This window comes from Gordionus sp. m RMFG-2023, chromosome 5, assembly GCF_954871325.1.
Source record: "Gordionus sp. m RMFG-2023 chromosome 5, tfGorSpeb1-WG-v2, whole genome shotgun sequence".
Taxonomy (NCBI): Eukaryota; Metazoa; Nematomorpha; class Gordioida; order Chordodea; family Parachordodidae; genus Gordionus; species Gordionus sp. m RMFG-2023.
This window is the reverse complement of record NC_088779.1, coordinates 9861804-9873826: the sequence shown is the minus strand read 5'-3', so window position 1 is coordinate 9873826 and position 12023 is coordinate 9861804. Positions and strand designations below refer to the sequence as shown.

The 12023-nt window shown below is 25.1% G+C and overlaps 1 protein-coding gene across 1 annotated transcript in view; it reads left to right on the top strand.

Moving 5' to 3' along the window:
- The window catches only part of LOC135929662 (structural maintenance of chromosomes protein 6-like), a 34537-nt gene that overhangs the window by 21864 nt on the left and 650 nt on the right, over window positions 1-12023 (top strand). Inside the window, exons 17-25 of the mRNA XM_065466348.1 lie at window positions 1518-1610; window positions 2530-2648; window positions 3614-3773; window positions 4443-4715; window positions 5812-5949; window positions 7104-7255; window positions 7861-7966; window positions 9794-9952; window positions 10508-10657. Coding sequence (XP_065322420.1) covers window positions 1518-1610; window positions 2530-2648; window positions 3614-3773; window positions 4443-4715; window positions 5812-5949; window positions 7104-7255; window positions 7861-7966; window positions 9794-9952; window positions 10508-10657 — 1350 coding nt within the window. The remainder of the gene's footprint in view (window positions 1-1517; window positions 1611-2529; window positions 2649-3613; window positions 3774-4442; window positions 4716-5811; window positions 5950-7103; window positions 7256-7860; window positions 7967-9793; window positions 9953-10507; window positions 10658-12023) is intronic.

The window sequence follows — 12023 nt, the reverse complement described above, 5'->3', positions numbered from 1 at the left end:
GATAAAAATGTTCAAACCTTTAACCCATCTATCAAAAATATCTTAAGACTTGGGTAATATTTTTCTGGATAAAATATTGAGTTAACCGTTTTCAAAAATCAGCTCAAAACGCGTCGTTTAACAAGACTAGTTGACTGTTTAGCTGGCTATGCCTTGCACTAAACAGCTTAAAAAGTATGAGAAGAACGAAAAAAAATACGAAAAATAACAATGGCACCAAACTCTTCTAAAACAAATCCAAATAGGAGTGTTTCAAAAGCTGTTTGCCCTAAGTATCAAAAATAAGTCTAGCTAGGATACATCTCAAAAGTTAAGGAATTTATATTAAATTTTACAGACATTTTTCTTAAAATCAAAGATGATTTTGCAAATTAAATTTTTTATTTTCTCAGTTTATTGAATTTCTCGGAAGAAATACCAAATCGTTCATAAATTCTTTGTATTAAAGTTAATCAAATGAATTGAATTTTATTAATTTAGGGTCTAGATCATGGGTGGGGGTACAATTTTTTAACATATGACATGGGTATCTAAAGAAAGTTAATATAATTGATACTCTTCATTATGTCATCAGGGTAGATGTGGGGGAGGTAAATTCTTAAACATAATATCTTGCCAAGGCTATCAAATGAAAGCTAATAAAGGATAAATTGATATTCATCGATGGATTTGATGCTAATCACTCTATGTCTTCAGGGGTGAGTGCGATGGGGTTAAAAAGTTTCCACATTTCGAAAAATATTAATCGATTATTTTGATACTATTCTCATTCCAATTGCGTCTCATTTTCCTCTTCCGGGACCGCCATATTTCGGTTAAAAATTAATTTTAAGTACTTCAAAAGTTTATGTCAAAATTGTCTAATATTTAGGGGAATGTGCACTCTATACATGTTGAAATAAGATTCTAATGGGTTCTTTCTAAAAAAAATTCTCGCTATTATTTATCAATTATTTTAAAAAATGATTTGCCAATCCCTGATTTGCTTAACCCCTACGCAATATATATACTTTTGCCTCGTTAGGTCAAACTGATAACTCGAAAACGGTATATTTTTTTGGGCTGTTATTTTCAATTAATAATTTATTTCAGAATTGGATTTGAGAACCAACAAAAATGCTCATACACTTGTGGGGTAGTTGTCATAATAAAAAGTATTTCATATTTTAAAAAATACATTAGACTGTGTCCCGGATTGGCTTAATTTGGATAATTAATTACTTTTATTATAAGCTAAAAAATGAACCAGGACACCCTATTTTAATTTGTTTTAAGTATTTGGTGGCATTGTTATTCTTCGTATTTTATTCTCGTTTTTTGGTTGTTTTTTTGTTTTTTTAAAAAAAAATTCTTTTGCTTTTTTTGGCTATTTTGTCGAATTATTAGTATCAATGTTAGTTTCGTTTTTTACTTGAGAATAATCATACAAGGACATTGCTTATGATGAAATATGTTCAAACTATTTTATATGATTATGAAGTATGAAATTTTATTTTAAAATAATATTTTATATTTAGAGGAAATTAGAGTCTATATTATTTTGGGGGGACACTGAGGATGTTGCTATCGTTTTTTCGGATGATTCCAAAAGGCCATCAAAATGCAGTGATGTATATATTACAAATTATTTTATTTAGCGAATTAAAATTTCCTTATTTTTTTTCCTACATTTTATTTATTTCGATCAAATATTTGATTTTTAATTTATTTTAAAAGAAAATAGAGCTCTAAAGCCGTGTCTTTCTTTCGTCTTATTTCTAAACAGGAACCTGTTTAGGCATTTATATAGCTCCCTTTAAACAGAATTAAAAGAAAGAGGCTATTTTGATATTGTAACACGCTTGTCCTAGTTCAAAATCTGAATTAAAAATAAGTTCAAACGAAGACACGTCCCGAATAATTTTTTTATAGGAATGAGTGATCATTTATTGTTCTTATTTACCTATTTCCTAATCCTGACTTCTATTTGGAATACCATTATTTTAAGCTCGCTTCCCTTACATTGAGCTAAAGGGCGAGATTATATATTAGATATTTGCAACAATCAAAAATCTTAGAGCTTTTGTGTATAAAAGGCTTCTTTTATTGTTTTTTTGGGTACTAAAGAAATACGGTATAATATTGTTACTTAACAAATTCGGCAGTAGCGATTAACGTATTTTTTAAACACAACAAAAATCATTCACCCATTTGTTTTTATTTAAAATACATTATTTGAAATAAAACGCAAACGTAGGAAGTTGAAAGTACTTAATGACGTCTAACACCCTAGACTAATGCGTATTAATACAAATCAGCTGGCAACAAGCCATTTTGGTTTCATTTTATATAAATAAGGGAAACTAACATGGCGTTCCGCTCGTTTATATTCAATAACTCTTCAACTGTCTAGATGAGTTCTATACGCCATTCAAAACACTGTATAGTTGTTTATAAATATGGAGAAAAAAAATGTTATTTTATAAAATATAATTTTATACGACTATATTAAAATTAATATCTATACTTATGATTGAAAAAATAAAACAGGCCTACGCGTTTAACGGAGATTATTACCAATATCGTGATAATAATTTAAGCAGCTACCCATGTATGTTTAACAGATCAAAATTTTTGTCCAGTGGTGGAGACAAGAAAGAATTTTCCAAGTTTAATTTCTTAGATAACATATTATATATTATATTATAGTTATAGCAGATACCTAGGTTCAAAAATTAATCCCAGAATGGGCCAAAAAAGTGTTGTGATTTTAAAAATCTGAGCTAAATTGTATAAAATTAATCATTTGGAAAATTTTATACTGGTCCATTACTGCTCATTACATTAAAATTTCCACTTGGATCAATTAACAAAATACGTTAAAAATTTCAAAATCACAATTTTTTTAAAAAATTTCTGGGTCAAATCATGCAATTATTACCAATCTCGTTGATAAAAATAATTTTTTTAAAAAAAAATTCAGGACTTATCGGTTTTTACTATAATTGATATATTTAATCCACATTTTCTTAATTCGAAAACTAAATGTTACTTGATTATTATAAAGTTTCAACTCCACTTAGTTGAATTTCACAGGAGAGGAATTTTTAAATGCGTCTGAGGATATTTTCATAAAAAAAATATAAAATAATATTTTAAATGAAACAGTTATAAATAAAAAGAATTCACATATAGGAAAGAAGCACGTGATATAACTTAAAATAATAGTATTATTTTCGTCTCTGAGTTTTTAATGGAAGATTAATTTAAAAAATATAGTTTTTTATATAAAAATCATAAATCTTTTTCAAAATATTATTGATTTAGTAATCTATCGAAATTATAATTCCCCACTCCCTCCCTGTCATTTAAAAAAAATTAAAATAAGATACATGCAATCAAACTTATATTACTTTGAAAAGTATATTTTAAAATTTTAATGGGTAACTGATTAATCGCTCCACTCGGGTGAACTAACGGTTTTCTTAGTTTCGTTCGGAATAATAAAAAAATTTCTGCTCATGTCACTACGAAAATTTGATTCGCGAGTTGATTTAGTTTTCTGAATTTAATGCTTCATATATTCGCGACAATTAATTTGACTTCCTTTTTTTTAAATAAAAATTCAAAAAAGGGTTCTGAATGTTGAAATTGGGAAAATTGAGGAGAAAATGAAAAGTCTGCACACGGAAAAAGGGCAAATTAATATAAATGTTCAAAATTTTCGGGGCATGAAGAGCAAAATAGACAAAGCAATTGACTCGTTGAAAAGGGATATTGCCATTTTAGAAAAAGTAATAATATATAAATATATCTTAATTAATAATCAATACTGCCAATATTAAACTTTTTTTATATGCATTTAATAGAAATGTACTTATTAAATCTTTTTCCATATACATACAATAGAAATTTACTCATAAAGAATTTTAGAGGTCTAATTCTATTTGTCTGATCCCTGACACCAGCCGATGCGATTTTTAATGAATATTATTATGGGCAAAAAAAATGCTTAGGGAATAAAATAAACCTTAAATATATCAATAAAATTAATACAAGAAAAATAAATCAACTATTTAAATTTAAAAAAAAGAAATAATAATACATTTGTTTTTTTTTAAAATATTCATGATTCAATATTAACATTTTATCATAAATTATTTTTTTATAAGCCATTTTGGTATAATGGATCGATTGTCAACCGATATTTTAAAAAATACAAATGACTTGGCTGATCCGATATTATAAATATCGGTAGATAGAATCTTTGCTGGACACGTGGCAAAATAAAAGTAGGCCCTTGAAGGTATCCAAAGTTTCACCGAATTTTTGGAGGGCTCTTAAGATTTCAATTGGCATATCATCTTTCACATCTGTCTTAATTTATTAATTTTGAATCACTTTAATGATTTATCAAAATTGTTCTCATTTTGAACTTTTTAATAATTCATTCATTTTTTAAGAAAAACAAAGCAGTGACAGATCAATTGAACAAGAGTCTCGGTCCCGATCCTCTGGACGAGCAATCCGTGAATACCCTGGGTCCACAAGAACTAGAATCTCTCAACACCGAAATAGACAACTGTGATGTGGCTTTAAAAAACTCGATAGGGCAGAGAGACGAAATTACGGCTGAATTAAGGGAATCTGTCGCTAAATATAGGCAATATACAACAGACATAGATAACCTATTGAAAAAGGCCGGAGAAATTAGGGTCGAGATTCAGAATATTCAGGTTTGTTTTGGCATTTTTTCAATTTGTTTTTGTTTATTATGTGTAATAAATAGTGGTTATTTAGCCTGACTTAATGGATTTTTAGATACGTCTTACTTAAGATTTTAGATAAACAATATTATGTAAGCTTGATGATTTTAGTCATAGGTGGCACAGATAGGCTTGTCATATATATTTATTTTGGCTAAAATTTTGGCCATTTAAAAACAATAGTATAAAGTATCATATCAAGTTGGTGGAAATGTTTCTAAGCCTAAGTTTATCAATTTCAATTTTTAATTTATCATTCGAGTTTAAAAAATTATCAAAGTTGACTTGGAAAATATCTAGAATTTGAAGCCTTTTGGCATCATTCATTATTTTAGCAATATTTGGATTTTCATTGATGATATCTACTGAGCTTATTAATTTAAAAAAATAAATAATTTTAACAGAAACGTGTTAACTTATATATCATCTTTTGAAAAAAATATATTTTTTTAAATCGTAATATCTAAAAACCTATAGCTGTCTCAAGTTAAATTTTTTTTTGCAAATAGATAGAATGTAAGTGAATAATAAAATATTAAATTCAAAGAAATTCAGAAATCGAAAGCTTTCAGGTTCAATAACAATAAAAACCATAAAATTATTATTTTATATAAATCCTTAATATTTACTGAAATATCTATAATATAGTTACAAGATGTACATAATTTTTATTTTTAGCATCATTATTTTTTAACTTACCTCAATTTTAAAAAATCTCATTTTTCGAAAAATGTCATCTTTGGCACGTTTGGCCATTAATATCTCGAGAACTATTAGTTCTACAAAGCTAAAATGTTGGATTTAATGCTTTCTAATGATCTTCTCTCAATATGCAAAGTTTTATCAAAACTAGAAAGGTATGGTTGAAAAGTTATCGATTTGTTATAGAATTGCCCAAGAAAGAAAGAAATATATAATTATATAAACAATCATAAGATAAAAGCAAGATGATATGGGATCGGTTTTTCAAATATCCGTCCGTGCCGGATTTTTTTAAAAACAGTATATATATTTCGGATCCTATCCCTAATTATTACATATTTAAAATTTTTTTGTGTGTGTTAAGAAAAACGTGTCTAGTGCCCAGGAAAAGAAACGATTATTTTTGCAAGAAATCCAAAAATTGAATACCTCCATAACAGAGAAGGAAGATATCATTTCTTCGCACGAAGCAAATTTACGCCAAAAAGACACGATATTTAAAGTTTAATGTTCATTTTTATTGAAAATTTAGTAAAATATATGTTTTTATATGACATTTATATATTAATATGCAAGCTCGTTAACCACGAAGTAGGCCATTTGAGAATCTCCGCTCTAAATAAATTTCAGCCTTACCTCCCAAGAAAATTTAAAAAAATAATAATTTTTTCATTATTTTTATTGATTTGTTAATTAAAAAAAAATTCTTTTCTTTTCCTATTATTTAACTGGCAAAAATAAACTGGCTATTTTAATAATTTTACAAAATGAAAATAATTTAAATAGCCCACATCAAGCTTTCGCTCCACATTTTTGTGCAAGGGAAAATAGCATCTTTCCCAGTTTGATAGGTGTTTTTCGTAAAATCTCTCAACACGTCGGTGATATTTTATTAATTATACCCATGCTAAAACCAAAATATCTAAAAATTGGGAATCTCGCTTATATCTCCTATAAAAATTTTTAAAGTAAATTTGAAATTAATATTAATGGATGCTAGATAAGTCATCCATTAATTTTAATCTCAAATTTACCTTAAAAAATTTTCTATGAGATATAGAGATTCCCAATTTTTAGCGATTTAGTACCTATCCCATTTATTTAATATAAACTAACTCCTTGTACCTAAGTTACCTACCTGTTCGAGAAAATTGGTTTTAGCTTTTTTTAAAAATGCCACTAGCTTGGGGAGGGATGAAATGTGATTTTTTTTGCTGAACAAATTATATTTTTACAGTAAAAGGGTATTTGTTGATTTTTATTTTTATTTTTCTTTAATTTTATCTTAAGAATTAAGGTTACATAAATTAGTAAATCGATTCGAATAAATGAATTATTCGTATCGTTTCAAAAATTCAAATCCAATAATTTGTAGCATTCCTATTCGAGATTCAAAAATTTAAATCGATATAATAATTGTATTATTTTTATTGGTACGAATAATAAAGTGATCTGAACCTGAACTATTGATCTTTAATCAATTAAAAAATTGAATATTCATTTATTAACATTTTATAATAAATCATATTTTTAAATCTCCCATATTGATTCGATATTTTAGCAATAACAAAACTGTATATATATTTTTTATAAATGTTATTATTAAAATTTTTTTTATCTATTCACCCTTAAATTTATACACATTAAAACAAAAAGGAAAATTTTTTGCAGACCCATCAAGAATACATAGATTCCGATGATAAAACTAGAGTTCTTAGACGATCTAACGTTAAGAAGTACAAAAACAAGGAAGAAATAATAAAAGACATCTCAGACACAGAACTAGAAATTGGACGCCTAGAAATCGAGTTATTTATGAAATTTATTGATATAATGGATATTGCTTTTTAAACCTTTATAATACTTTTTCTATATTTAATAATTTTTGAAGACAGTTGTCCAAAATATCAAAAATATTCGATTCGGAAATTTGAAAAGAAATAGGCATTTTTTTAATATACAAATAAATACATGTCCAAAATATAATTCTAGAAAATTAAAAATTATCATACGATGTTTTAAAACTTTTCGAATTTTTTTCAAAGTTTTTGGACATATAGCTTAAAAGTAACAAATGAGATTAATTTTTCCGAAAACAAAGTTACTCTCTTTGACGTTACATTACATCACATAATGTTTCTTATATGATTAATATTTATAAAGTTAGACCTTTAGAATGAATGAACTTTTCTTAATGCCAGTTAGTATTTTTCGATTACAAGCATAACATTATTTAGCTGGAGCTGTAAAATCGTTAAAATTAAAAGATAAGATTATATGTAAATGTATTTCGTGATTGAATAAATAAATTATTTTCGCCCCTCACCCCTTTGAATAATATGTTACCATAATTTTATGATTTGAACAGAGCTGACAGATTAAAATATATATTAAACAAATATATATAATTTAGAATCAGTAGCCAAAATTACGATGAATGTAAACTAAATCACGAAAACAAAAAAATAATTCTTTCCCAATACGAAACCAAATTCGAAAATTTCCTAAAACTATCCGAAGTAATTAAATTTTTTATTTGAATAAATAAATACAACCACTGATCCCATTACAGAGGAATAATTTTTTTTGATAACTATATAAAAACACTTTTTTTTATTTGCTTACTGAGACTAAAAGTTTAGAGTCGCTGGCCCGAGCCTGGTTCTAATCATTAAAATATAGCCCATGGCTCGAACACATTTTAATATTATATTTCCTTCCTATTATTCCTTTTTTTACCTGATTGAATATAATAAATTATAAATATTATAATAAATGTTTTTTTTAAAAAAATCAGAAAATGGGAATTATTTCTTAATCCATTTTCATATTTATAAATAAAATCAGAGTTTCCTTACCACCTCAAAATAAAAAATCTAGATAAAAAAATGCAGATTTTTTGGGAATGAAGCAGTGGTTTTGATCAAATTTTTCCCAAAATTCCAAATCTAATTTGTGATTTATACGAATTAAAAATCTTTCATGTTTAAAACCACAAATTATTTTTGAAAGAAATATTTAATTTTGTTGATTTATTGCTCATAATATTTGTTATACCCTGAATAAAATAGATAAAAATCATTAAAATGATCAGTTTTGTTAAATATTTAGATTTAATACCAATTATTAAAATAGAGAGTGAAAAATGATGTTTTGGAAATGAGATGAGAATCTTTTCTACTTAATTTTATTTTTAAAAAATTTGGCCACTGACTAAAACCTTTACTTTTGCCACTAAGCTTCAGGCATTTTTAAATAAAAAAATTTTTTTAATTTGCGCAGGCCTCTAGAAACAGTAAAAGATTTTATGCATATAGACTTGAATTAAGGCAGAGGTGCACTGATCCCAGGACCAATACTTTACACATTTAAAGGAACCTAGAGCTGAAATCAGAATTTACTGTTAAAATCATTTTATATATATATGAAAAAGCAACTCAAAATTATATTAAAAAGGTTTTTTTTAAATAATTTATTTTATAAATTTCTTAATATATAATTATTTCCTCCAGCTGATTAATTTGAACTAAAATATAAATTATTAAATAATGATCGAAAAAAATTTAATTATTGGTTCATTTTATTTATATATGTTAGCGTCAATGTGTTTTTCCACTGTAATATATTGTTATTTTTTCAACTTTAAATAATTTTTTAAGCACATTTTTTTTAAAAATAAAAATATGATTTTAGGAAATTTATTCATCATGTTTAGAATAACCGTATTTGAATTGTAAACAACTTTGTCTTTAACTTTGAGTCATTAATAATTTTAATTTATATAAAAAAATCTAAGGAAAAATTAATATAAATTATAAGTTCAAAATTTCATGGCATAATTCTCTGAAATTTATAGGTTCCAAGCATGATGGAGTCAACTCTGCCACTAAATTAGTTTACCCTAAGAGTGTTAACATTACCTTTTTCGCAATATTTTTTAAAGCCTTTTTATTTTTATAAAATGCAGACCAGGCTAATTACAAATTTTATAAACATACACTAATTAAGATCACTTCATAAATTAAAATATAATGTAGTAAATTTTATTTTCATTAATATCCTGTTTTACTAGTTATTAGTTTATTACCATATGACCTAAGAATCTTCAAAAATTTAAAGTTTTAAAATTATTGAATGCAAAAACTCAAATTATATCTGCGTAAATTCAAGAAAAAATCAATTTCCGGTAAAATCAGATTTTTAAATTTAAAAAAAGCCCCCAAAAAGAATGATTTAAAATTGAAAAATAAATGACGCATTGCCGAACATATTAACGCTAAATTGACAATCGATAATCTAAATATATGTTTAAAAAAAATTGTCCTTGACTCGATTAATATTTACAGAAAATACAAATCGAATTGCGTAAACACGTAAAAGGCTTCGACATTTTCAAGGCTCGTCTTAATTCGCGAATTAGCGGCTTTTTTGTCCAAAATATGGCGCTTAGAAATTTTAAGGCTCGTATTAATATCGACACCAAAGCCAAAGAAATCATAATTCACGTATAAAAAAATTATATCTTTTTAAAAAATTTTGTGTTATTTTTTTATTTTTTCTCTTTTATACCATATTATTTTTGACAATATTTTTTTTAAAAAAATCATCCCATATGAATTCAATGTAAATTTTAAGAAATATATCCAACTCAATGATTATAATTTATTTTTCTAAAGAGCGCGGTAACTTAACAGAATTTGAAAAGGAGCAAAAATTTTTGAATATTTTTAAAAGAGATATTTTTGTTCATATTTTACCTTAAAAATGCCAAACTCTTTTATAAATAAATCTTTTGCAATTTATCAACATAAATTCACAAATTTTAAAAAAATGAAAAATTTTTTAAATATTTTTTTTTAAACTTTGCTTCTAAGACATTTTGGTTATATGACATAAAAGTAATATTTTTTGAATTTTATTATAAAAAAATACGCGGTTTATCACGTGATCATATTTTTTGAAATTTTATTTCAATTTTTTCCTTTGAAATAAATTGCGCTTCCCAATCAAAGTTTTTTACGAATTTTTTGTGTGATAATTTTTTTATAAATTTATAATAGGTAAAACCTGATAAAACGGAAGAATACTGTAAAGATTTAAAAGCCTTATCTGGAGGCGAACGATCATACACCTCTATTTGTTTCCTTTTGGCGTTGTGGAACTGTTTGAAAACACCGTTCATATGTATAGATGAATTTGACGTATTTATGGTATTTTGTATTTTCCATATATTTTTTAATAAATAAAAAAATTAGCTTCTTTTTAACAAAGATAAAAAAACAACTGATTTTTTTTAACGAAGAAAATGTAATAGATAAAAATATTGTATAAGAAATTTATGAGGAAACCAGCCATAATGGTTAGGTTAAAGATATTGTCGTTTAACTAATATAAAATTTCAAGTTTAAACTTATCGTCAAGCAAGCTTACAAGACATTTTAAAAAAAATCTTATTTGAATCTGGGAACCTTTATGATATTAATTTTCGGTTCTAATTTATTTAAAATTCGAAATTTACATTTTTTTAAAAAATTTCCATGATTAAAATATTAACATTATATCATAAATAATATTTTATCAGCTATTTTGCATTGCTGTAAACGTTACTTTTCGAAAAAGGGAACAGTAATTTGTTTATTACTTTCCGGGACAAAAAAGGCCTTACGATTCTTAAAAAATAAAATAATTTAGTCGATTTTAATTTTTTTTCGTTAAAAATATTTAAAATATTTTTACAATCCACAAATTTAACTAATTAATATTCATAAAATTTGTATTTTATACATTTTATATTAATGATTATAATTTTTTCATTAATTATATATATTTATATCTGAATTAATATAAGATCTACCTACCCTATATTATAATCTTTTGATTTGATCAGAACTCAGCTAAAATTAATATTTAAGGTAATTTTCTTCATGTACTTATGCCATAATTTTGCTTTCAAGTTCTTCCATATTTTAAGAAGTAACGAGTAATTCCAAATAAATTTCACATGAAGTTACTTCTTCATACAAGATGATGACATTACTTAATCAACACTTCTATTTTAATATGTATGATCGGACAGTAGATATGAGCAGATAACCGATATTCTTAAAAATGAGGATTATCTGGCCAATACGATATAAAATCAGTTAATTTTTAAAAAAAATTCTTTAACAATATAAGTTAAATTGAATTATAACATATATATCATGAGTAAAAATATAATTCTATAATTTTAATTAATATTATTATTTTTTGACATACATATTTTTTTACTATTTTTTAATTTACAGATAGTTAATATCTTATATTTTTTTTTCTATTTTATTTATTCCTGATCACTTGGTTATTATATAGAATAGTATGTGGCTTTGAATCAAAATGATTATTATTTTTTAAAATTACTTAGGTTTCCAATTAACAATAAAGTTCTTCTAAGTAAGGACCCAATATTTAAAAGAAAATTTTTTAAACAGTATATGCTAGATCAGGGATTAGAATCTCTTAGTCATTTTCATGTATTAATCAAACTCATAGTTCTTAGATTTAAAAACATATTTCATCATTTTACGAAAGAAGAAA